The 25,184-nt window shown below is 44.4% G+C and overlaps 1 protein-coding gene across 1 annotated transcript in view; it reads left to right on the forward strand.

Moving 5' to 3' along the window:
* Nucleotides 1–25,184, forward strand: part of CEP192 (centrosomal protein 192) — a 175,616-nt gene that overhangs the window by 105,968 nt on the left and 44,464 nt on the right. The window contains 13 exon segments of the mRNA XM_044292847.1: nt 1,634–2,399; nt 2,501–2,649; nt 3,312–3,542; nt 5,482–5,607; nt 6,878–7,015; nt 8,627–8,687; nt 16,898–17,040; nt 17,137–17,229; nt 19,976–20,091; nt 20,168–20,350; nt 21,275–21,365; nt 22,398–22,577; nt 23,317–23,577. Coding sequence (XP_044148782.1) covers nt 1,634–2,399; nt 2,501–2,649; nt 3,312–3,542; nt 5,482–5,607; nt 6,878–7,015; nt 8,627–8,687; nt 16,898–17,040; nt 17,137–17,229; nt 19,976–20,091; nt 20,168–20,350; nt 21,275–21,365; nt 22,398–22,577; nt 23,317–23,577 — 2,538 coding nt within the window.

The following is a 25,184-nucleotide window of genomic DNA, read 5'->3' on the forward strand; positions in this document are numbered from 1 at the left end:
TTTTCTCTTTACAGAGCTGACATACTGTAGTAGCAGCCTCTGGATGTTCTCTTTTCTGTTAGTTGGGGAACTGACAGGCTCCTTATTTTTATTTTTTTACTGTGTAATCCATGAGAGCCCCATTGTAGTGACTCAATTAGAGCGTCACACATTACAATGATAAATGCACTGCTCTTCTGTGGGCATCTTTATTTAGGCCTATTAGGAGAACGATAGATCTATCATGCTCTCCTCCTACATTCTGCATCTATTATACTAAGGGCCCTTTCACACTTGCGTTGTCCGGATCCGGCATAGAGTTCCGTCGTCGGGGCTCTATGCCGGAAGAATCCTGATCAGGATTATCCGAATGCATTCTGAATGGAGAGAAATCCATTCAGGATGCATCAGGATGTCTTCAGTTCCGGAACGGAACGTTTTTTGGCCGGAGAAAATACCGCAGCATGCTGCGCTTTTTGCTCCGGCCAAAAATCCTGAAGACTTGCCGCAAGGCCGGATCCGGAATTAATGCCCATTGAAAGGCATTGATCCGGATCCGGCCTTAAGCTAAACGTTGTTTTGGCGCATTGCCGGACCCGACGTTTAGCTTTTTCTGAATGGTTACCATGGCTGCAAGGATGCTAAAGTCCTGGCAGCCATGGTAAAGGGGAGCGGGGGAGCAGCATACTTACCATCCGTCTGTCTCCCGGGGCGCTCCAGAGTGACGTCAGGGCGCCCCAAGCGCATGGATCATGTGATCACATGGAACACGTCATCCATGTGCACGGGGCGCTCTGACATCATTCAGGAGCGCCCCGGGAGCTGCACGGATGGTAAGTATACCGCTCCCCGCTCCTACTATGGCAACCAGGACTTTAATAGCGTCCGGGGTGCCATAGTAACACTGAACGCATTTTGAAGACTGCTCCGTATTCAAATGCTTTCAGTACACTTGCGTTATTCCGAATCCGGCGTGTAATTCCGGCAAGTAGAGTACACGCCGGATCCGGACAACGCAAGTGTGAAAGGGCCCTAACAGATAACATCTTTCTTTCACAGCAGCAGTTAAATGGTAACTGGATCCCTGTCTATATAGGAGCTGTGCTGACTGCTACAGAAGGGACAGTATTTATGATGTCATTTTCAAAGGCATAGTACTGCTGAAGTGAAGGGGCCAAAAATTCTTATGAAATATCATTTTCTGTCCCTCAAATATAATTTAGTCAGATGTGTTTGAAATTTGAATATGGTCAACTTGCTGAAATATGATTTGTGTTGTTTTTCACCGGTCTTTAGCCCTACCCCCTTCATAGTCAAGTCTTCTGTGCTGACCATTGGTAAAGGTGAGGATTAAACTAGGTATAACACTATCTCATCTGTGCAGGAAAGCAGAGCAGGCACAGTAGGGCAGATATATTAAGATGGGTTTATTTTTTGCCATTTTTATAATGGGAGCTGCATATGGTTGCCGGAGAAGACTTTGGAAAACAAGGGGTGACCCAAACCCAAAGGGGAGAACCTATAATAAGGATGCATTAAATTGATTGTGTTTATGGGGTAAGATAAAGGACTGTAAATAAGCATTTTTATTAAGAATTGGTGTGGTTTTGTCGCCTCAGTGCCTCTGAATGGTTCCTATAACTTTGTTTTCTAGAGCAACAACACCATAGAGCTAAGCACCACTATAGTGAGAGCCAGTCCTACACCTTCAGAAATGCAGATGATTCAAAGCAACGCTTTGCCCTGGCAGGAAAACAAATGTCCAAAATACACCGAAACGCCTAAAGTGAGCAGGAGCCCAACTGGATTTCGCACTCTTTCCGCTTATAACGGTGGATCAAAAACGGAAGCAGATGGAAAGAGAACCGAACCTGGATACCCAGCTATAAATTATAATGTTAAAGCACTGGGTTCTGATTTGAAGTGCTTTGAAACCCAGTCAGATGGGGCTTCTGAATGGCAGCGGTATGCTTCAAAGCAGACGCAAGGACTTTCTTCTGGAAACATGTTGCAGTCTGCTTTGCTGGAAAAGTACAATTCATTACAGAATATTCCTGGCAGTCGTCAGTGCGTTTGTGCTCAAGGCTTTAAGCCAGTTCTGCCACCCAGCGACTTGCAGAAATTGCCATCTTCTGATCCAAGACTTCTTAATGCACCTTCTCTTTCAACCACTCCACAGCAATATCTATCAGGTGTCCCATCGATGCCTTACTTTACATTTGGAAGCCATGCAGGGTATCCTGGGTGTGCTCTTCATGACCCATTGACTGCAAATGTCGCTTCAGGTATTCTTTCTACACTTCCGATGGGCAACCATGCTTCAGGAAGTCAAAGCAGTAGCCATCACATCCATATGGTGGACTCCCAGGCTGGCCCTGCTGGGTTCTCCCAGTGGGCCACTCGAACGTCATCTGGTTTTGGTAAATAGATTTTATATTGATTGATTATTGGTTAGTAATTGGCATTAGAAATGGAATGGTTTGAATGTCTGGCAATTTAATGTCCTTTTTCTTTTAACAAGGACAAGTCCTAGTGCCCGAAGAGGTGACCTTCCCTAACATGTGTTGCGTTGGCATCGCATCTCAAGCATCATTGAACGTTTTCAATTCTAATGAAAGATGGATGCAAGTGAATATTGGTATAATCAGTATTGCTGTGAATGGAGAAAAAGTAAGTAGTTGTGTATGTTTGTACAGTTCTCAGGTGTATCTGTTATGTGCAGGACTCTGTAGCGCAAACAAATGAAACATTCCTACAGAATACAGATATGGTCTTAGTATCTGATAGTACTGTGCCACATGTCTGGATATGTCAAATACTTAAAGGGTACCTCTGTATAAAACAGAGCTTAGTTGGCTAATGACAAACTAACATTTTTCTCTTTATTACCTAAAAATTGTAGCATGGTGTAGTGTATACATTCATATAATAAAGCGCACATGATGTACCTATGATCTAATGTGTATGGGGACTTCCTACTGGCATAAGTGAGTCAGGTGATGGATTTCATTTTGTGATGAGTGGCTGAGAATTTGTGACATGTAGCATACAGCTCAGTTGACGGACAAACACTTGTATACTTTGAAAAGCAAGTGGCGAAATTCTGTGCAATGAAATATCATAGGTTTTCATTGGTTTGTTTATTAACAGAATGTAAATGGGGAAATTATGCAGTTCAAGGGTAGAACTGAGATTTTGCGACCACCTAAACATTGTTACTGAGGTGGACAGAGAAATAAGGAGGAAAAACAAACAGCAGGTGGCGTTATACAGAGATTTTATTGAATAATTATTCTATAGCTCTAAGGTTTTTTTTTACCGGTATTTTTCAGATTGATGTTGGAGCCAATCACTGTTTAATTTTTAAAAACAAAACCATAATTGGTCCCCGGGCTTCGGAAGATGTGAAAGTTCTTCTTTTACCTCAAAGGGCAGGGCTTTTCCAGTGTGTGCTAAGCGTATCATCTTGGCCTGTATCTGCTGATGCAGAAACCATTGTTAGAGCTGAAACCATGTCCTCCAAAGTTCTCCTTACTGCTGTGTCAGAATATCCATTAATTGAGGTATGTAAGTTCTGTTCATGAGGTATCTAAATGGTAATGAAGACCTCTAAATGCTTTGCATGACTTCTAGTAACTGCAATCGGACCCAGGTGTTGAAATGGATAAATGAGCAAGTGCTATGTAAAAGACATTGGGATTGAAAAAGTATGACGTGGCCAATCCCTTTTAAGAGGTTGTCCAGTTTTAGAAAAACATGGCTGCTTTCTTCCAGAAACGGTGCCATAGCTGCCCACAGACTCAGCCCTATTCACTTTAATGGAGCTATGCTGCAATACCAGGCAAACCCATGGAAAGGTCTGGAAGGCAGCAGCCATGTCTTTCTAACATTGGGCTGCTCTTTTAATATAAAACAATGGAAGTATTGCTTACAGGGAGTCTGTCACCTCCATATGGCCATCTACAGTGCTTACATGGCTCTGTAGCACACCTATACAGGATTGTAACGGTACCTTTTTGTTCTTTTCTTTAGACTTGCACAAGCAGGAAAAACTAAGTTTTTAATTCATATGCAAATGAGAACTCGCAAGTGCTCAGGGGCGGCATTCAGTGTGTAGGTGCCCAGGCTGCTCTGCCTTCTTTTCCCTTTACTCCTCCCCAGCCTCTTACTTTGCCCACCCTCCAAGTCTGGACCTATCGATGAGGCAAGAGACTTGGAGGGCGGGAAAATGCAGAGGCTGGGGAGGAGTAAAGTGAAAAGAAGGCAGAGCAGCCTTGGCACCTACACACTGAACGCCGCCCCTGGGCACTTGCGAGTGCTCATTTGCATATGAATTAAACTTAGTTTTTCTTGCTTGTGCAAGTCTATAGAAAAGAACAAAGGTACCGTTACAATCCTGTGTAGGTGTGCTACAGAGCCATGTAAGCACTGTATACGGCCATATGGAGGTGACAGACTCCCTCATGAAATACCTAATTAGTGTCTTTACTAGTTTTTCTTTGCTGGAGAGCACTGATTCATCTGTCTGGTGTATATAGACTTGGCAAAGAAACTGAACGCAAAATAAAATTGAGAATTTACAGTAATTTTTTTTTTTATGTATAAATACAGTATTTTTTCCGTTCTTAGACACACTGGATTATAAGATGCAGTTAGGTTTTAGAGTAGGAAGCTTTTATTTTTTCAATTGGACTAAAAATAACTGAATAGCCTTGCCTCTCTAAACAGCTCGCTGTACTCGCTGCTCTCTGGGCCCTCGCTGCACTGTGACCTGATATCGCACAGTTCCAAGCATTAGTGCACACACTATGACTTGACGCTGTACTTAGTAGGGGCAGTGAAGTGCATTGCCCAGAGAAGACCAGGGAGAGGTGAGTACATCAAGCGCCAACTGCACTATACTTGCTGTGTCCTCTGCATACTAGTGAGCGCTTCAATAATGGAAGCGCTCACTAGTATTAGTTATACAGGTGAAACTTGAAAAATTAGAATATTGTGCAAAGTAAATTTATTTCAGTAATGCAACTTAAAAGGTGAAACTAACGTATGAGAGAGACTCATTACACGCAAAGCGAGACATTTCAGGCCTTTATTTGGTATAACTTGGATGATTATGGCTTACAGCTTATGAATTTTGAGGTACCCTTTGCTCAGAGGATATGGATTAATTAGCTGACTAGAGTGTGACACTATGATGCCTAGAATATTGAACCTTTTCACAATCTTCTAATGTTAAGCTGCATTAATGCAATTCCTTTTAAGTTGCATTACTAAAATAAATGAACTTTTGCACAATATTCTAATTTTTCGAGTTTCACCTGCATATGACACACTGCCATTCCCCCCCCCCCCCCCCCCCCTTACATTTGGGAGAGCAAAGTGCATCTTTATAAAGCAAAAAGTACAGTGTGTATATATAACCAAAAAATGTTAGATGCCTGCCCAGGGGCTCTAGCATTATGCCCTTTTTGTTGCTTATTCATCCCTTTTGAACCTCTATAGGTGGACACTGGAAAGACTGACTGTTTGGATTTTGGAGATCTGACGTCCGGCAGTTGGAAAAATCTTCCATTAAGATTAATAAATAAGACACGAGCTACTGTGCCCATTAGACTTATTATTAGCGCTGTAAGTACAACTTTTACTTACCCAAATAACTTTACACCATTTACCTGAGATCCTTAAAATGTATATAACTTACTTATCCAAGTAATTCAGTGAACATTTTTAAATTTGCGTGTGTTAACTATTACAATATACGTTTTGCTTTTACATTAAGGAACACTTTGTTTCCTTTATGAATACGCTGGGAAATATGTGATCACCTTTATGCTGCCTTCTCTTAGGGCAATATGAGGCAGTGACCGAAGCGGATTTCAGTGCTGTGGGTTTAGTCTGCCTTATGTATTTTCCTGTTTTTAGTTGCAGGGCTTACATCATGTTGTGAGGAAGCAGTCCTCTGTATTCATGAGCTGCGGGTCTAGTCCTGCCCACTGCCGCTGCTGATTGACTGACTGCTTTCTTTCCATTCATGTGCCCAGAGAGAAAGCTGTTAATCAGGGGATGAGCAGGGACCCCTTCCTCATAGCACTGCAACTCAAACGGTGAATTTCACCAAAAGTACTTTAAAGGGAGAAATTTAAGAGATTGTCCTGTATATAATAATTTTTTTTTCCCCCTGCTAGTCGGTTTACTCCCATTGGCTGCAGCAGTCACTTGCTTCGATGAGATGTGACCACTGCCAGTAAATTGACTGGGGACTGGAGCCACAGCTGCTTGAAGGGGTTGTCTGCTTTTTACTATTGATGACCTATCCTCAGGATAGGTCATCAGTATCCGATTGGCGGGGGTCAAACTCCCGGAACCCTTGCCGATTAGCTTTTTGAAGAGCATGGAGACCCTATTCACTTTTGTGGGACAGTTCTGTCTAAGTTGATACTACGTCCCATAGAAGTGGAAGGGGACGCCATACTTGTAATTACACTGCTTACCACTGCAATTGCTGCGGCAAGCAGAGAAGGCATCGCTCATATGGTAGTCGGACCCCGCCTATCCTGAGGATAGGTCATCAATCATTAAAAGCGGACAGCCCCTTTAAAATAATAAAACACTTGCCCTTTTAAAGTAGATGACCTACAAGACAACCCATTTAACGGAGTTCAGGGATTTCTAGAGTTGATGTCATTTATTTTAGTTTGAATGAGGTTTAGCTGCAGCACTGACTATAAAGTATAAGTTTTCAGCAGCGCCCTTAGCAAGTCACTGCATACGTTTTTTCTTTTTCTCTTCTTTTTCTTTTTTTCTTTCTTTTTTTCTTTTTCTCCAGTACAGGGTAAACATATAAATAATGAAGGTTAAATCTACTATAATATATTAACTATTATCTCTCTGTTGCCAGAATGCCACTGCATGGCGTTGCTTTACTTTTTCCAAAAATCCTGCCGTGAAAGAATTTGGTGTACATATGGATTCTGTCTCAAAGATGTCTTCCCCTTCTGTCATAAGCCACGTTATGTATGCATCCTATGAGAACCAGGTAAACACTTGTTTCTGAAGAAACATTCATAGTTTTAAAGAAAATCAGCATGGTTTTTCCTCATACCCATGTACTCTGCTTACGGTTTGGAGCATTTTTTGTGTCCACCTATGGCTACTCTTTACTGCCTGGTATTCTTATTGCTGTCCTGCATTTTTCATACATCTAGAAAGCAGTTTCTCTTTCATGTTCATTGCTCTGTCTGTTCAATCCTCGATCATGTGCCGGTAGGTGGACAGAGTGATCCTAGGCCCCTTAAAGTGACCTCCTCGGATGATACGGTGACCACTAATCATTTTTCTTGGAAGTTTTAATGCACAAGAGCTAGAGATTTTGCACAACATTTATTTTACCTTTCTTAGACCTATGAAGGAATTAGACGAGCAGATAGTCATTAAAACTCAAACGCTAACTGTTCATATTGGACGATAATCATGTAGTGTAAATGTATACGGCGACCGACCGGTTGTACAGAGAATTCTCATTCAGTGTTTGTGAAATCGCTTATGCAACTGAATAAATTCTAGTTTGTCATTATTGAATTGTGATAACATAAAGGTACATTGTGTGACCTTTCACCAATGTGAACGATGTAAAAACAGGCGTGTTTTATCTAAGTTGTGCTGTCTAAATACAGTGAGATTTTATAAATGCGAGTGATAATAATGCTGAAAGCACACAGGTTTCTGTATTTTGAGGATCCATTGTTTATGGACAGGAATAGGGACAAGAAAGAATTGTCGTACTGTGATATTACTGCTATAAGCTAAAGACATAACTTTGGAGTTGCACAAAATTCAGAAACGTTAATATGAAAGTTTTCTGCCAGTGTTTTGTGAAAACGCCCCATCAGTCATCAGTGATTTTTGCCTTATTCTTCAGAAAGGGGGTGGGGAGAGGGGTGTTGGCAGCGGTGAACTTCACAATTTGTCCTGAGCCCAAAAGCGGACTAAATGCAGACCCCGCCAATCAGAACTTTTTGATATGTCGCTATGATGTCTCAAAAGATTTTCCCAAACTACAGTGCCACTATAAGGGCATATATATTCTGCTCACCACTAGCTTTCCATTTTCTTTTTCTCTACGTAAATGAAAACATTTAAACATTAAAAGATGTATTCTGGTTATATTAAGTTATCCCCTATCCACAGGACAGGCGATAGCTATTAGTTCGGTGGGGTCCTACTGCTGGGATGACCCCCACAGATCACACCCTGCAGCCCCCCAGAAATGAACTGAGCGGTTGGTCACACATGAACGTAGCCGCTCCATTCCTTTCTATGGGATTTCTGGAGATAGCCGAGCGCTTTACTCGGCTATATCCAGAATTCCCATAGAAAGGAATGGAGCTGTAGCTCGCATGTGCGACTGGCCCCTACATTCATTTCAAGGGGACTGCAGGGGGTACGGGGCCCCATTATCTTCTTGTGATCAATGAGGTTCTCAGTGGGTAGGTGGTTAACTTTGAACCACCGGAATACCCCTTTTAGTGTTGGCCTTGTAAAGATATTGTTAGGTTTTCTTTTTCACTAGTGATGCCTCTGTTTACAGTTGCACTTCAGTTTGACAGCTTTTTATTTATATAATATATATAATTTTATTTAATTTCAGGAACCAGAGGCACTTGAGATATGGGTCGTGTTCCACGCACCACAAACATATAACTCAGCAGGTATTTAACACAACACATTATAGTAAATTTTGTTTTTGTATTTCCAGGTTTTTCTGTTTGTACAGTTTACTTTCTGTATAGCGGGATTAGTAAAACTGGTCATCCGTCCATGTGTGTTCATTTGCTTTTGAGAGATTTCTTCTGGTTTTCGAAGGTTTTTTAGCAAGCTGCAAATATTGAATGCATCAAGATATATGCTGGGTTGGACTATAGAGAAGTCTCTCAAACAGACTGAAAAATAAAAAAAAGATAATCCTCTATTAACATCACGTGGGAGATATTCCAGGAAGGGTAAAGGAAGTATGTGCTGTTTGCTTCTCACTGTATGGCCTATGAGCCAGCAGAAACCACTGCCTATTGATGGGGCGCAAAGGTTGACAGAAAGTGCAGGTGGTGATGAAGGGGCCACAACACTCCTAAATTGTGAGTGTGACTTTTCCGAGTATTGCAGTTTTGCCCGGTACATAATTATAAATCCCATGAGCATTGTGGTCTCTTCAAACAGCTGATTGTCGAGGGTGCAGTGACTTCGACCTCATCAGATATTGATGACCTAACATGTATATAGGCTGAGATTATCCTGAACCTAGAAAACACTTCAGAGCTGTCTGACCATTAATCACTCTATTTTTCATGTTGCAGAGTGGCTGTTTTATGTGCCTGGCCAGTTTTAAGCCTGGGTCTACAATCAAATCCATAGATAGAGTTGTAGCATATGTGACAGGACAAATCCTTTACTGAGAAATATATTTTTTAGGCCTCATGCACACGACCGTTACGTTTTTTTTCTGGTCCACAAACCGCGGATCCTCAAGAAATGGAAGCCACCCATTGTAGAAATGCCTATTCTTGTCCGCAAAATGGACAAGAGTAAGACATGTTATATTTTTTTTTTGCGGGGCTACGGAATGGAGCAAAAGATGTGGACAGCAAACAGAGTGCTGTCTGCATCTTTTGCGGCCCCATTGAAGTGAATGGGTCCGCATCCGAGCCGTAAAAACTGTGGCTTGGATGCGGACCAGAACTACGGTCGTGTGCATGAGGCCTTAAGCTGTTGAGTTTTGTGACTTTTTCCAGACACAGAACAACTGTCAAGTATAAGCTGTCTGGTATCACAGGGTAATTGAAGGTCCCTTAGGCCCCTTTCACACAGGCGAGTATTCTGCGCGGGTGCAATGCGTGAGGTGAACGCATTGCACCCGCACTGAATCCTGACCCATTCATTTCTATGGGGCTGTGCACATGAGCTGTGATTTTCTCGCATCACTTGTGCGTTGCGTGAAAATCGCAGCATGCTCTATATTCTGCGTTTTTCACGCAACGCATGCCCCATAGAAGTAAATGGGGCCGCATGAAAATCGCAAGCAAGTGCGGATGCGGTGCGATTTTCACGCATGGTTGCTAGGTGACGATCGGGCTGGGGACCCGATCTGTATTATTTTTCCCTTATAACATGCTTATAAGGGAAAATAATAGCATTCTGAATACAGAATGCAAAGTAAAATAGTGGAGGGGTTAAAAAAAATTAAATAAAAGTCAAGTCCACTTGATCGCGTAGTTGCGGATCTGTCTTCTGTAATGTTGAGCTGCCGGCTAAGGACCTGTGGTGACGTCACCTCATATGATCCAATCACATGGTCCCTCACCATGGTGATGAACCATGTGATTGGACCATAGTGACGTCACCACAGGTCTTTTGCCAGGTCCTGAAGATAGAACAGAGACCGGCAGCTATAGAGCAGGTAAGTTAACTTTTTTTTTTTTTTTTTTAACCCCTCCATCCCTAATTTACGGTACTTTGCATTCTGTATTAAGAATGTTATTATTTTCCTTTATAACCATGTTATAAGGGAAAATAATAAAATCTACACAACACCTAACCCAAACCTGAACTTCAGTGATGAAGTCCGGGTTTGGGTCTGGGTACCAAAATGGCGATTTTTTTCACGCGGGTGCAAAACGCATTAAAACGCTTTGCACTCGCGCTGAAAAATTGCGCATTTTACCGCAACGCACCCGCATCTTATTGGGCCCTCACACGCCACGCTCGTGTGAAAGAGGCCTTAGGCCTTTTTCTTGTTTTGTTTTGTTGTTTTTTTTATTTTTTTATTTTTATATTTCAGCATTTTGTATTAGTAGTTAGAAACTTATTGTGACCATAAGGCAGAAGACATACAAATCTTACCGTAATACCTCATGGTTTAAGGCCTCATGCACATGGCAGAAAGTGTTTTGTGGATCTGCAAAATAAGGATCCCATCTATGTACAAATTATTTATTTAAATTTAAACATTTTTTTTTTAATCCTCTAGAAATGTCATCTTGTCCACAAAACAGGTGTGTGTGTGTGTGTGTGTGTATGTATATGTGTATGTATATGTGTGTGTATATATATATGTGTATATATATATATATATATATATATATATATATATATATATATATATATATATATATACATATATATATACACACACTATATCTCTATCTATATCCAGAAAATGGACTGCACTCCAGTAGGATGAAATATAGGGATTTCTTTATTCAACCATCCGGTGCAACGTTTCGGCTCTAGAATGAGCCTTTTTTCGCATGAAAAAGGCTCATTCTAGAGCCGAAACGTTGCACCAGATGGTTGAATAAAGAAATTCCTATATTTCATCCTACTGGAGTGTCGTCCATTTTCTGGATACATTGGACAGCCTTCCCCTGCTTAGAAAGGCCACAAATTTACTGGCAGATGCCTCCGCAGAGTCTGTAAGACTTTCTGCCTATACAGCAGTACTCTCTAACACCATCAGAAGAGTCCTGTAGTTGAAGACCTGGTCCAGTGATATGACCTCTAAAAACTAATTGATATCCTTACCATTCCATGGGCAGTATGTGTTTGGCCCTGATCTCGATAAGATTTCCCGAAGTCAGATCCAAAAAGAGGAGGCAGTTTTTTCGTAAACAGTAGGATACCAGATCAGATAATGGAAAATCAGGAAGATGGAGCTATGCCAAGGGCGGTAAAATGAGATCCTTCCTCCTCCTCTTCCAAGCAATAACTCCATTCGTGTTGGGGGAAGACTCAGCTCCTTCTTCATAAATTCCTGGTAGAAATTCATCACAGACCCATCAAAGAATATTTTTAGGCATCCTCCTGATTCTGTCCTCCAAAAATCCTTTCTTCCATCTCCGAAGGTCCAGGATTTAAAGTTAGGGATCCAACAATTCTTAAATCCGGTTTGTTCGATCAGTCAAGCCATGAAGATTTTAGGTCGCCTATCTTCTTGCATTCCAGCTGTCGCCAGGGCCCAATTCCACATGAGGCCTCTACAGGACCTCATCCTCAGGAAATGTAACAGATCTCAGTTAACCCTAGACCAGAGGATGTCTGTAACCAAAGTGGTAAAGACCTCCTTACAGTGGTGGCTCAGAGACAGGAATCTGGAGTCTCTTGGAGCCAGGACAATGGACGCCAGTTCCTGGGGCTGAGGTGCCCTTACTGCCACAGGTCCCTTTCAGGGGACTTGGTCCAAAGCTCAGAGGATGATGTCGTCCAACTACAAAGAACTTCGGGACTATATGGGAAGGCCTCAAAGCAACTCAGACCCTATCTAAGAACAGTCATGTACTAGTCCACTTGGACAATTCCACAGCTATAGCCTTCATCCAGCATCAGGGAGGTACAAGGCATGGACACATTTTGGATCCAGGCGAGTGGTTTCGATCCCAGTCAGCCTTTCAGAGGATCCAAAATCAATGGGACATTCTGAGTCTAGATCTGTTTGCCTCAAGAAGAAACCACAAAGTACTGCATTACTTCTCGCTCAATTCAAGGGTCCAATCTCTCATCCGAACCCCAGTCTTCTCAAGCTGTCACCCTGGTTACTGAGCAGTCCATCCTCTTAGGTCTAGGTCTATCACAGAGGGTTGTAAATACCCTTTTTGCTCCGTAGAAAATCCAGTACCTCTGACATATCTTAAAGTTTGGAAATTTGCATCCTTTGTGTGGTGTTCGGTTTAAACTATCTACCCCCAATATCCCTCTGATCCTGGAATTTCTCCAGGAATGTTTGGTTATGGGTCTCTCCCTGAATACCCTTAAAGTGCAGGTTTCCGTCTGAGGTCTTCTGGGTGTCTAGGGTTTTAAAAGCGGCTGATAGATTGAAACCCAGAATTAAAAATATAGTCTCTCTGCAGCCAGCCAGTCGCAGGGGGTACACGTGAGGTTCACGGTAGACCGATGAGGGGTCAAATGGTATAACGCACAGTTCATCAGTTTACTGACTGTTAGTAGATAGCCTCCCTGGGCTGGCAGCACAGTGTTGAGGTGGACAGCACAAAATCCCCTGGGGCACGCTCTGTGGTAGAAACCAAAAAACAAAAAAATATATAGTGGCAATTCTGGAGGAGCTGCCAAACCCCTGACACTGTGGCGTGTCTTCTATTGGGGGAGCAGCCCGACCGCATGTGGACCGCAGTATACGACTAACCCCAGCAAAATATGCATACAATGGAGGAAGTCTCAGCTTTTAATACCTTTATTCGTGTCTTGCCAGCATAGTCAGTGTTATCTGTTTGGTGCATTTTCTCTCTCTGTGTTTCATATGATTGCTACATTCTGTGTAGTCTGCTCTTGTGGTGCATGTGGACCGCGCCGACATCCTCCATTTGTATGCATATTTTGCTGGGGTTAGTCGTATACTGCGGTCCACATGCGGTCGGGCTGCTCCCCCAATAGAAGACACGCCACAGTGTAAGGGGTTTGGCAGCTCCTCCAGAATTGCCACTATATAGTTTTTTGGTTTCTGCCTTGTTAGATTTGAGTGCGTCTGCCTTTACTTGGCATTCTAACACTCTTTTGCACCTGGTAACCTCCATCACCTGGTGTGGTGTGGCTCGCGGCCTGTCTTCATTCACAGTGTACAACCGCAGTATTCATGCTGGGCACTTCACCTTCAGACTGTGTTCACACCACAGTTAGAGCAGCGGTTAGGACCCCTTGCCATGCTGAGAACCGTGACGTGGTGCATGATGGGCTCAGATATCTCCATGACTGGAATATATTGGCAAAAGTCTCAGCTTTTAATACCTTTATTCATGTCTTGCCAGCATAGTCAGTGTTATATCTGTTTGGTGCATTTTCTCTCTCTGTGTTTCATATGATTGCTACACTCTGTGGTAGGAAGCATCAGCCAAGATGGTGGTTGAGGTGCCCTTGATGTTAAGGGTGCTTGTTGCGGCTGAGTCCTTTGATTTTTGTCGTGACGCCAGTACCGTTAATGGTGTTTACAACCATAGGTAGTAATAATGAGGTAGACAGTGGTAAGATGCAACTCACAACTTTTACTTTGGTAACTTTTCAGTTGCTGTGGTACACTTATGCAGTCTTTAGATGTTACAGAGACGTTACTGCAAATCCACTGTTTAGGCTTGTCGGGGGCTGGGTTGGTTTCGGACCAGTGGGTTAGGTGTACCTGGTTCCTTTAGATGCCTTGGGTCCTATTCCTTGACTTTCCCTACAAGCTAAACTTGTATAGACAGGAAAACTCAACTGTCCCTCCAAAAGGTTGGTGTGGCTGCCTGAAGCTATAAACCTACACCATGCAAAGGTGTCTGTGGCCCTAAATAATGGCTCTTCTCACCGATGAATGAAGGAAAACGCTCTTCTGCGCCTATCATCTGAGTAAACACCTTCTAGCGAAGTTGACTCCACTCACTAATCTGTGTTGCGAAGTCTTCACTCTATCTTTCCTCCCACTAACTTGATCTGACTACCTCAGATCTGCTCTCTGCTGACTACATCCTAGTTAATCTGATCTGCCTTGACTAGTCAACTCTCTCACTAGGCCTGACCTGAGTATATATAGGACCTGAACTTTATCCCTATCTAGTGGTTGGATGTATAAATTGCACCTAATAGGCCTGTTAATAGGGATTTTGCAATTACACAAATGCAGTGTTATACATGGCAACCAAATGCTTGTAATAATATAAAAAGTGCTTTTTAAGCAGTGCCCACACACACGTAGTGGGACGCTGTATCTCCATGGAACCTGAATACTGTTCTTACAGGTTTGTCAGAATCTCTATTTGAGCCTCTAGACTCCCTGACTATTAAGTGGCTTACTCTTAAGACCATTTTCTTAGTGGCAATATCCTCTGCAAGAAGAATTTGTGAGCTTCAGGCTTTATCTATCCAGGAGCCCTTCCTTAGTGTTTGATGATTAGCTCATATTCAAATTAGATCCCAATTTTCTCCCTGAGGTGGTTTCTACTTTTAACAGGTCACAAGACATTGTTATTACCTCGTTTTGTGCCAACCCTAAAAACGAGCAGGAAACAAGGTTTCATAATTTAGATGTTAGAAGAAGTGTACTCAATTATCTCGATGTCACCAGGGATTGGAGGATAGATAAACTTATTTATTCAGTTTTCCGCCCCAAATAAGGGTAAAAAAGCGGCAAAAAACTCTATATCCCGCTGAATTTGGTGTGCCATTTCTGAGGCCTATAGAGCCTCCGGTAAAGAAGCTCCTCCGTCCCTCAGAGCCCGTTCAGTAAGATCAGGGTCTACTTCCTGGGCCAAGAGAGCCCCTGTGTCTTTAGAACAAATTTGCAGAGCGGCCACTTGATAGAAGGCTCTCACCTTTACCAAGCATTATATGGTTGATGTACTTGCCAATGAGGACATGGCCTTTTGGACGCAAGGTCCTAGGTGCTGTTGTCGTCTCTCCTCCCCCATCCACCCCCCCCCCCCCCTCCCAAAGTTTACTTTCTTAGTTCTCAGAATGTGCCGTCATGGAAATGAGTATTACACTCACCGGTAATCCGGTTTCCTGGAAGTCTCCATAAAATTGAATTTTAATTTTTGTTCTACCCCTTTTTCCTGGTTCTGTTAAAATACACTGGCGATGAGGGGAAGGGGTGGGGTTTTTAAATCTCTCTGACTTCCTCTGATAGCACATCCTGAGATTGTGTTTTTTCCTGTCCTATCATGGAGATTTCCAGGAAACCGGATTATGCAGATCCGATGCGGACCAAAACTGTGTTTGTGTGCGTGAACCCTTATTCTCCATGTTCTGCGCCTAGTTTTGGATTACAAATATAGATTGAAACTATGACACAGTCACTTACTCTGGACAATGGTTTTGTTCTTCAGAAGCAGGCATAGAGACTAAAATGAAATTGAGTGAAAAAAAAAAAAAGTTTTTCCACTTGCCAGCATTTCTTCAACTCCTGTGCATTTCCTTGTGAGGGAAAAATGTATTGACTACTTGCAGAGATCACAGGGTATCCAACAATTTTTATTTTTTAACTATGCTAAGTTTTTGAAACAGCTTGCATTTGACCCTTGGACTGCCTGGAGCTCCAGCCAAAGGCTTGTTGAAAATGTAATTAAGGGCCCTTTCGCACTTTCGTTGTCCGGATCCGGCGTGTACTCCACTTGCCGGAGGTACACGCCGGATCCGGAAAAACGCAAGTGTACGGAAAGCATTTGAAGACGGATCCGTCTTCAAAATGCTTTCAGTGTTACTATGGCACCCAGGACGCTATTAAAGTCCTGGTTGCCATAGTAGGAGCGGGGGAGCGGCATACTTACAGTCCGTGCGGCTCCCGGGGCACTCCAGAGTGACGTCAGAGCGCCCCAGGCGCATGGATGACGTGTACATGCGATCACGTCATCCATGCGCCTGGGGCGCCCTGACGTCACACTGGAGCGCCCCGGGAGCCGCACGGACGGGAAGTATGCTGCTCCCCCGCTCCCCGCTACACTTTACCATGGCTGCCAGGACTTTAGCGTCCCGGCAGCCATGGTAACCATTGAGAAAAAGCTAAACGTCGTATCCGGCAATGCGCCGAAACGACGTTTAGCTTAAGTCCGGATCAATGCCTTTCAATGGGCATTAATTCCGGATCAGGCCTTGCGGCAAGTGTTCAGGATTTTTGGCCGGAGCAAAAAGTACAGCATGCTGCGGTATTTTCTCCGGCCAAAAAACGTTCCGGAACGGAAGACATCCTGATGCATCCTGAACGGATTTCTCTACATTCAGAATGCATTAGGATAATCCTGATTAGGATTCTTCCGGCATAGAGCCCCGACGACGGAACTCTATGCCGGATCCGGACAACGCAAGTGTGAAAGGGGCACTTGGTCTTCTAAAATTCAGATTCTGAAATGTCTTTCTTATCCGCCAACCAAATTCTTTATTTTTCTTATAGCATGCTCCCTTGAACCACCTGAAGAGTTTATAGCAAGGGTTGATATTGAAGTTGACAGCCCTGGTCCTGCTTGTCTGTTAAAAAGTATCCCCTTACATGCAAGAGTTGGCTGTGCAAAGATACATGCTCCTAAAGACTTGCAGGTTAGGCTCGGTGCGAATACCCCTTTTTTTTCTATTTACAAAAATCACTGGTGTATATGTGCATTATATAAAAGGATATCTGTTTTTTCTCTTCAGACCATTCACTTAAGATGTGATGTGGGTTCATCAACTAAGCAACAGCTTCCTCTTAAAAATGCAGGGAATATTGCCGCACACTTGAGAGTAAAGGTAGGTTCTGGGTGTAACTTGGGTGATGCATGCTTCAACAGTTAGTTTCCCTGAAATAAATGTATAAAGATTTTAAATCCCATTAATATTAATGGACCACAGTTCCATCTAGTTGTGGAATCCCAGCTGATAAGATGCTTATCTCCTACCTTGTGTATAAGTTTGTATCTTGGAAGAACCACTTCTACAGTGCTAGGGCACTTGCCTTTAAGGCATTTCGCCAATTCTTTTCTTCCTAAAAATGCTTGCCTAAAATGACAACTGGTCGTTATCCTTTCCCTTGTCAACTGGTTATGTCCCTACGTAGTCAGTAGGAAGTGTCAATGTGAAGGCACATATATTGTTTCTTTTGTCAACCAGATAACTCCATATTGCAAATTTTTACTCATAGATTTTTAGGCGGAATAGCAGAGGCCACAGTGCAGAATTCAAAGCAGAGGTATCCGGAAAGCCTACTGGTTCTCTTTTTAAAGGGGTTGTCTCACTCCAGCAAATAGCATTATTTAGTTAATACAGGACACTTACTAATGTATTGTTATCCATATTGCTTCCTTTGCTGGCTGGATTCATTTTTCCATCCCATTATACACTGCTCGTTTCCATGGTTACAGACCACCCTACAATCCATCAGTGGTGGCCATGCTTGCACCCTATAGGGGGAAAAAAGCGCTGGCTTCTCTGGTGGCCGGGATCATGGCATTGAACATGCGCTAGTGCTTTTTCCTATAGTGTGCAAGCACAGCCACCACTAATGGATTGCCTGGTGGTTGCAACCATGGAAAAGAGCAGTGTATAATGTGATGGAAAAACTAATCCAGCCAGCAAAGGAGGCAATATGGACAATCACAATACATTAGTAAGTGCCTTGTATTAACTTTCTCTACATGATGAATGCTATTTGCTGAAGTGAGACAACCGCTTTAATGTTGTCTTTAGGCTATTAGCGTTTTAATGAGGTGCTTGTGTACATAAAAGCTGTATAGATGCTGTGTTGCCCTCACAGTGCAAATTTAAAACTTTACCCCCATTATCCTTTGAGATAACAGGTGAAATAAAAAAAAAAAAATATATATATATATTTATTTATTTTAGGGCTGCACAATATGGGAATTTTGTGCGATTGCGATTAGGGCCCTAAAAATTGCGATAACGATATGCGATATTTTAAGGGAATTGTGCTGGAGGTCTATTTGCTTGGATTTTCCCATATGAGCCGCTGACGCAGCTGGGTATGACATAGTTATGGGGGATCTGTGGAGGACGCTGAGTTGTGGGGAATCTGTGGAGGACGCTGAGTTGTGGGGAATCTGTGGAGGACGCTGAGTTGTGGGGAATCTGTGGAGGACGCTGAGTTGTGGGGGAATCTGTGGAGGACGCTGAGTTGTGGGGGAATCTGTGGAGGACGCTGAGTTGTGGGGGGATCTGTGGAGGACGCTGAGTTGTGGGGGGATCTGTGGAGGACGCTGAGTTGTGGGGGGATCTGTGGAGGACGCTGAGTTGTGGGGGGATCTGTGGAGGACGCTGAGTTGTGGGGGGATCTGTGGAGGACGCTGAGTTGTGGGGGGATCTGTGGAGGACGCTGAGTTGTGGGGGGATCTGTGGAGGACGCTGAGTTGTGGGGGGATCTGTGGAGGACGCTGAGTTGTGGGGGGATCTGTGGAGGACGCTGAGTTGTGGGGGGATCTGTGGAGGACGCTGAGTTGTGGGGGATCTGTGGAGGACGCTGAGTTGTGGGGGCCAGCATAAGACATATAGCATATTATGCTGGTCCCCCTCATGGCCCTATGTGTCCCCTCATGTGTCCTAAACTGCGCACATAACTGGCTATGCGTGTAAAGTATTTTACTAGTGTGTGTGTGTGTGTGAAAGAATCTCTCTCCTATTGATAACAGGTCCGGCCTCTGTACTCGCTGTCACTATGAATGCAATGCACTGCAGCGAGCTGGCCGGCCGGCGCGTGACTGACGTCACTTAGTAACGTTCCTCCCACTTCAGGAAGCAGGAGCGTTACTAAGTGGCGTCAGTCACACGCCAGCCCGCCAGCTAGCTGCCGTTCGCTGCAGTGCATTGCATTCATAGTGACAGTGAGTACAGAGGCCAGACCCGTTATCAATAGGAGAGAGATTCTTTCACACACACAGAGAGAGATAAAAGAGAGCGAGATAAAGAGAGCGAGATAAGAGAGCGAGATAAGAGAGAGCGAGATAAGAGAGAGCGAGATAAGAGAGAGCGAGATAAGAGAGAGCGAGATAAGAGAGAGCGAGATAAGAGAGAGCGAGATAAGAGAGAGCGAGATAAGAGAGAGCGAGATAAGAGAGAGCGAGATAAGAGAGAGCGAGATAAGAGAGAGCGAGATAAGAGAGAGCGAGATAAGAGAGAGCGAGATAAGAGAGAGCGAGATAAGAGAGAGCGGCACTCCGGTAGGTAATAAAAGCAAGTGAACCCTTTATTCACCCAGGTGGTGCAACTTTTCGGCTCCAAACATGAACCTTCTTCAAGCAAAGATACAACTCAAAGGCTCACACTTGCTTTTACCTACCGGAGTGCCGCTCTTTTTTCTGGATCCATTAATTGGGGTAATAAGTCCATTCCCCTTGGGTGGGGTGGGGACAAACCTACTCTTCTAATGTAGGGTAAAAAGGCAAATGAAAAAAGCCCTTCCACAGCTGAACTTGTGGTTGCTCTTGTGTCATCTAATGGCTACATGAATCACTGTATGTTCTTACATGTGAACTTCCTTCCTCAGTGTACAACTGCAGATAGCATTTTTACTGTGGACCCAGAAGAATTGTTTATTGGCCCTGAAGAAGAGCAAGTAGTGGTTGTGAAGTTCTCTCCTCGGTGTACTAAAGTGAAGCAGAGGTATTTCACTAGTGTACAATGAATGATGTTCCGAGCCTGTGATTAGAGACTACAGGGTTTCATTCTTCTTTTGCAGTTCTTTGAAAATAATTGTGCAGCCTTCAGGTCCCCAGTATGAAGTCCCACTGATCGGAGAGAGTGAGCTGTCAGTAACCAAGAATTCGGCAAATCTAACACTACAGAAGAATTCTGACGAACCTCCTATTCTTTCCAATAAGCAGTTCATTTCTTGGGGAGGAGTTGCTGTTGGAAGGGCAGTGTAAGTTTTCTTTACAAATAACCCTGTCCCTTTCTTCACAGAAATTTCATGCAGTCTTTGCTACGTACTCTGCCAAAAACGGACACCCATTATTTCAGTGGGAATTTTGTCTGACGGCGCACCCAAATTTCTATACCTGCTCACATGTACAAGAATTTGTCACTTCTGGATGTGGTTTTTCTGTGCTGGGGCAAATAGATCAGCCCCTCTGAAGAAGCTTACACAGTGTGAAACTGCAATTGCATGTCAGAAATCCAGGGGCAGCCATGGGTTTGTGCCGCTGATTCTCTTGCCATTCATCATCAGATTTTAAAGCCTGAAGCATCTGTCATATGAACATGCCTTTAGGGTCCAATCACACGTCCGCGAAATGGGTCCGCATCCGTTCCGCAATTTTGCGGAACAGGTGTGGACCCATTCATTTTAAATGGGGCCGGAATGTGCTATGTGCATTTGCAGATCCGCACTTCCGTTCCACAAAAAAATAGAACATTTCCTATTCTTGTCCGCAATTAGCATTTTCTATGAAAGTGTCAGCGATGTGTGATCCGCGAAACACGGACGTGTGAATGGACCCTTGTGCTAACAGTTTACTTGTATAGAATAAACCATGGTTACATATGCTCCTTCTCTCCTTAAGTTCCTTTTTTTGCCGGCCGTTTTCGTTATGCCTGCATTGACTATACTTACAAGTACAGTGTTCTTAGAAAGTCATTCTGTAACAACCAGTCAGATTCCAGCTTTCGGTTTTCCTGAGTTTACGGAGTGTGTCATTGGTTACACTGGGCATGAAGCCCAGTGATGCATAAATTATGGCTTTTAAATTGATTTTACCATTGCAAAATTTTGGGTTATTAGTATGTGTCATGTGACCAAGGAATTAATCTTTTTTTTTTTTTCCCCCATTCACTTCATATCACTTAGACAGCAGAAGTTAACGCTAAGGAACCCGTCAACAATTTCAAGTCAGCATCTGCGCCTTTTAATAAGAGGTCAAGATCAAGATTGCTTTCAGGTATTTTTAATTGACTGTATAATTTGTCAACAGCTTGACTGAAAAGGTGTTAAAGGATCGCAAACCTTCCTGATAATGCTCCTTTGTGGGCTGACTTTCATCTGGATGAAAGATGCGTGATAATTGGCAAAACCTCTCATTTTGTAAACAGGGATGTTCTGCAGTTTTGTCTGCCCCCACCTCATACCCTTTGCATCGTCTGTGTAATAGACCAATGCAAACAAGGCCAACATGGGGTTGTCAACAACAAAACAATTAGGCTGGGTTCACACCTGAGCGTTTTACAGCGCATTCCTACGCGCTGTAAAACGCTCAACAAGGAGAAACCAATGATTCCCTATGGGAATGGTTCTCACCTGGGCGTTTTACAGCGCGTACGATCGCGCTGTAAAACGCCCGACGCCCCAAGAAGTACATGAGCTTCTTTGGGGCGTCTTGTCGCGCGTTCCCGTACATAGACTTTCGGGAACGCACGACAATGGGCGTTCGCTTGTCTCTGTATGCGTGATTGCAAACGCCGATACAATCGCGCATACAGAGCGCTCCTTTCAGAACGCTCAGGTGTGAACCCAGCATTATAGTTGTCTCCTCCTTTCATCAACTATAGATGGCCGTAATCTCGCGATGGGCGAGCTCGCGCATGCGCAGTGCCGGTATAGTGTTCCTTCCCTCTGCTGGCATCAGCCTCAGGGAAAGAACTGCGCATGCGTGAGCTCGCGGCTTTCTATAGTTGATGAATGGAGGAGACATAGGCGGTGCTGGGCTCCTTCACAGGCGGGCGTGGCTGGGCACAAGTAAGGTTAGTACAGCCCCTTGGACACATTTAACACTCATTTACATATCTATAAAATCCTTTTTTAAAGAAATTAAAACCACACAGCCCTATAGGACACATATATTGCGGACATGCTAGCGGCGATCTAGCCGTGCATGTCCGTATCTCTATAGCCCCAAACCTGGTGACAGAATCCCTTTTAAGCCGTGCTTTTGCCATGTAGGAAAATATTTTAATCAATCTATTAAATTTTACAGTTGCAAAGTTCGTTTGGTCCAGAGGAACGTTTGACTAACAATCGTGAACTCACAATTCGCCCCAAAGAAGACTCTTCTGTTCTGCTGATGTTTTCCCCTACACATGTAGGTTGTATGTTGGCTAAGCTGGAGATCAAGCAATCTGGCATCAAATCTTCACAGCCAGGAATTAAGTTTACAGTAAGTGTTGAGGGAGTAGCGTTACTGGTTTTCAGTGTGATCAACCTTATTAAACCAGGCATATTGGGAGAGCAGAACCTCCCAGCAGCTGCGCTCTTCTGTCTTTGAAACCAGCGCATGCGCAGTCTGAATCTGCCCTGCTTGGGAAGCTGACGGAAGAAGAGCAGAACTGCTGGGAGGGTTGTGAAGTGAGTATGTCCTCCTCCACAGCGCTCCCTTCCTTGTCCAGATGCTCCAGTGCCACCAATGAGTACTAGGACCGCATTTAATCTGCAGGACATTAACAAATTAAGCATTCCTAATGGAATGCATGATATTGCGAGAACACAGACTCCAATGATTAATTTGGCATTATTAGTGGTTCCATTTATAAGACCGCTCTGTCACCAACATGAGTAAATGTTTTCTGGTTCTATAACTGCATGTTTTTGGGAGGAGGGCTGATGAAGATGATATGTACTCTAGCCCTGTCAATCACAGGGATGGGGGGGGGGCAAAGATGGGGGTGGGCATAACAGTAGCAGTGCTCCAAGGCTTGTGCCCTGCCCCTTGGTGCTCAAACTAGCTAATTTGCATAATAAACAAGCTGACATCTCGAGAATGCTGCAAGCTACAAACATAAGTAAAGTGTCGTTTTAATCAGCATGATCAACCCTACTAGGCAATAGGCCTGGTTTAATTGGTTTGATCATGTTGACAGATGCTCTTTAAATCATAATTTTTCTTTCTCTTTCCCTAGATCCCCCTGTCTGGTTATGGTGGGACAAGTAATGTCATACTTGAAGGAGTTAAAAAGCTTTCAGACAGCTACATGATAACTCTAAGCGGAGTGATGCCAGATCGTGTGAGCAGGGGCAAGATTTCAATTCGGAACACTGGTTCCAGAGCCGCGTATGTTAAAGCAGTATGCTTTGCAAATGTACAGAAAGGTCTACTAATGGATTCCAGCTCCTGTTCAGTCACACCTGAAAAGTTTATATTGAAAGAAGGCACCCAGGAGGTAAGTTTTTCCGCAGATGGATGTTTTGACTTTTGATGGCATTTCTTTAGCGCTATATTATGCTTCATATATAGCTGGTAGTATCATACAAAAATTATACATTTATATTTCTCGCCCATATTCATTGGGGGACACAGAGACCTTGGGTATAGCTATGTCCTCTAGGAGGCGTTGACACTAGATAAAGCTGTTAGCTCCTCCCCTGGCAGCTATACCCCCTCCAGCCTGGAGAGAGAGCTTCAGTTTTTTCTAGTGTCAATAGGAGGCAAGACCTCCCTGCTCTGCAGGGATCTCCTGAAGATTTTATTTTTTTCCTTCCTTTTCAGATGGGACAACAGTGGTCGCCTCGCCTCCCTGTTCTCCCGGGGTCGAGTTGCGCCAGTGCCGATTCCGCACTGCTGCCTCCCCCACAGAAGACAAAGTGGACCAGGGCAGCCTCGCTCCCCTGCATCCCGCCAGCCAAGGGGTCACCTAGGTCCGCCAAAGAGAAGACCCTCCCGCCATACCAGACGCCTGCCACTCCGGTGCCAGCTGCTGAGGAGGTGACCCTGCTGGAGAAGGTGACCTTGAGGTCCACTTAGGGAGGGTGAAGAGAAGAGGATGAGAGAGGTGAGTACATGGGACTAGGTGAGTATGAAGACACCTTGCCCCTCCCTCCATCTTTGAAAGTCTGGGTCACCCTATGGTTAACGGCCAGGGGGCTTTACTCAACTATGGCAAGACCCCTGAAAGAGAGCAGGGGTTTAATCCGGCGGGCGCCATGCGACACGCGGTCCCCCTCTCACTTGCCCTCTAGGCCGACTGCTTCCGGCTCTTAGAGGGTTAATGTATCTTTTTCCCGGGGCACCTCCGGCAAAAGACTGGAGCCCAGTCCGTCTCGGGAGCAGGCGTCCACTTGCTGCAGTATCCTTCATTTTACTTTCGGGAGCAGGCGTCAAGCACGCAGCTCCGAAAGGGTTAATGCCCCTGGCCGTTCGCGGACATCTGACAACTTGCGGTTGTCTCGCGCCGCGGGGCACTTACTTAACATGGACCTCCGGCTGTCACGATTTCGGCCGCGGGGTGAGCATCCCGGTCCTCCGGGCGCCGCTGCAAATTTAGGCCCCGGCTTCTCTTGGGGCCTATAGGCTTCCTTCCCCTGTTGTCATCCCGGCCGCGGTGCGGCTTCTCAGGCGGGATGTGTGTCGCGCTCCGCTCCGGGTCCCTCCACCCTCCGGCTGACTTCAGTACAGAGGGGGAGGGTCCGGGGTGGCTGTGCATCGGAACTTTAGGCCCTGGTTTCGCGACCTGCTAGGCCGCGACTCAGAGGGGGAGGGTGGCGGACCGGCGCGAATAATTCCCGCCTAGCTGCCGCTGCCCCGCCCCCATCAGCACCGCCCCTGGACCTAATGTCGTTATTGGTTAACCCTTTCCGGCCAGCCACTTCTGTTGGGCCAGCTCCGGATTATCAGGGGTTGGATGGCCTAGAAAAATTGCTTATTGCACTGTTAACTCCTTCCTGCCTCTTATCCACTTGAGGCTAGGCAGACCAGTTTTTAAAAAGTAAAAAAAAAAAAAATTAAATGAAGCTGGAAATAAATGTCTGCCTCCATTCAGGCCCTACTCCA

This window comes from Bufo gargarizans, chromosome 5 (genome assembly GCF_014858855.1).
Source record: "Bufo gargarizans isolate SCDJY-AF-19 chromosome 5, ASM1485885v1, whole genome shotgun sequence".
NCBI classification, from domain to species: domain Eukaryota; kingdom Metazoa; phylum Chordata; class Amphibia; order Anura; family Bufonidae; genus Bufo; species Bufo gargarizans.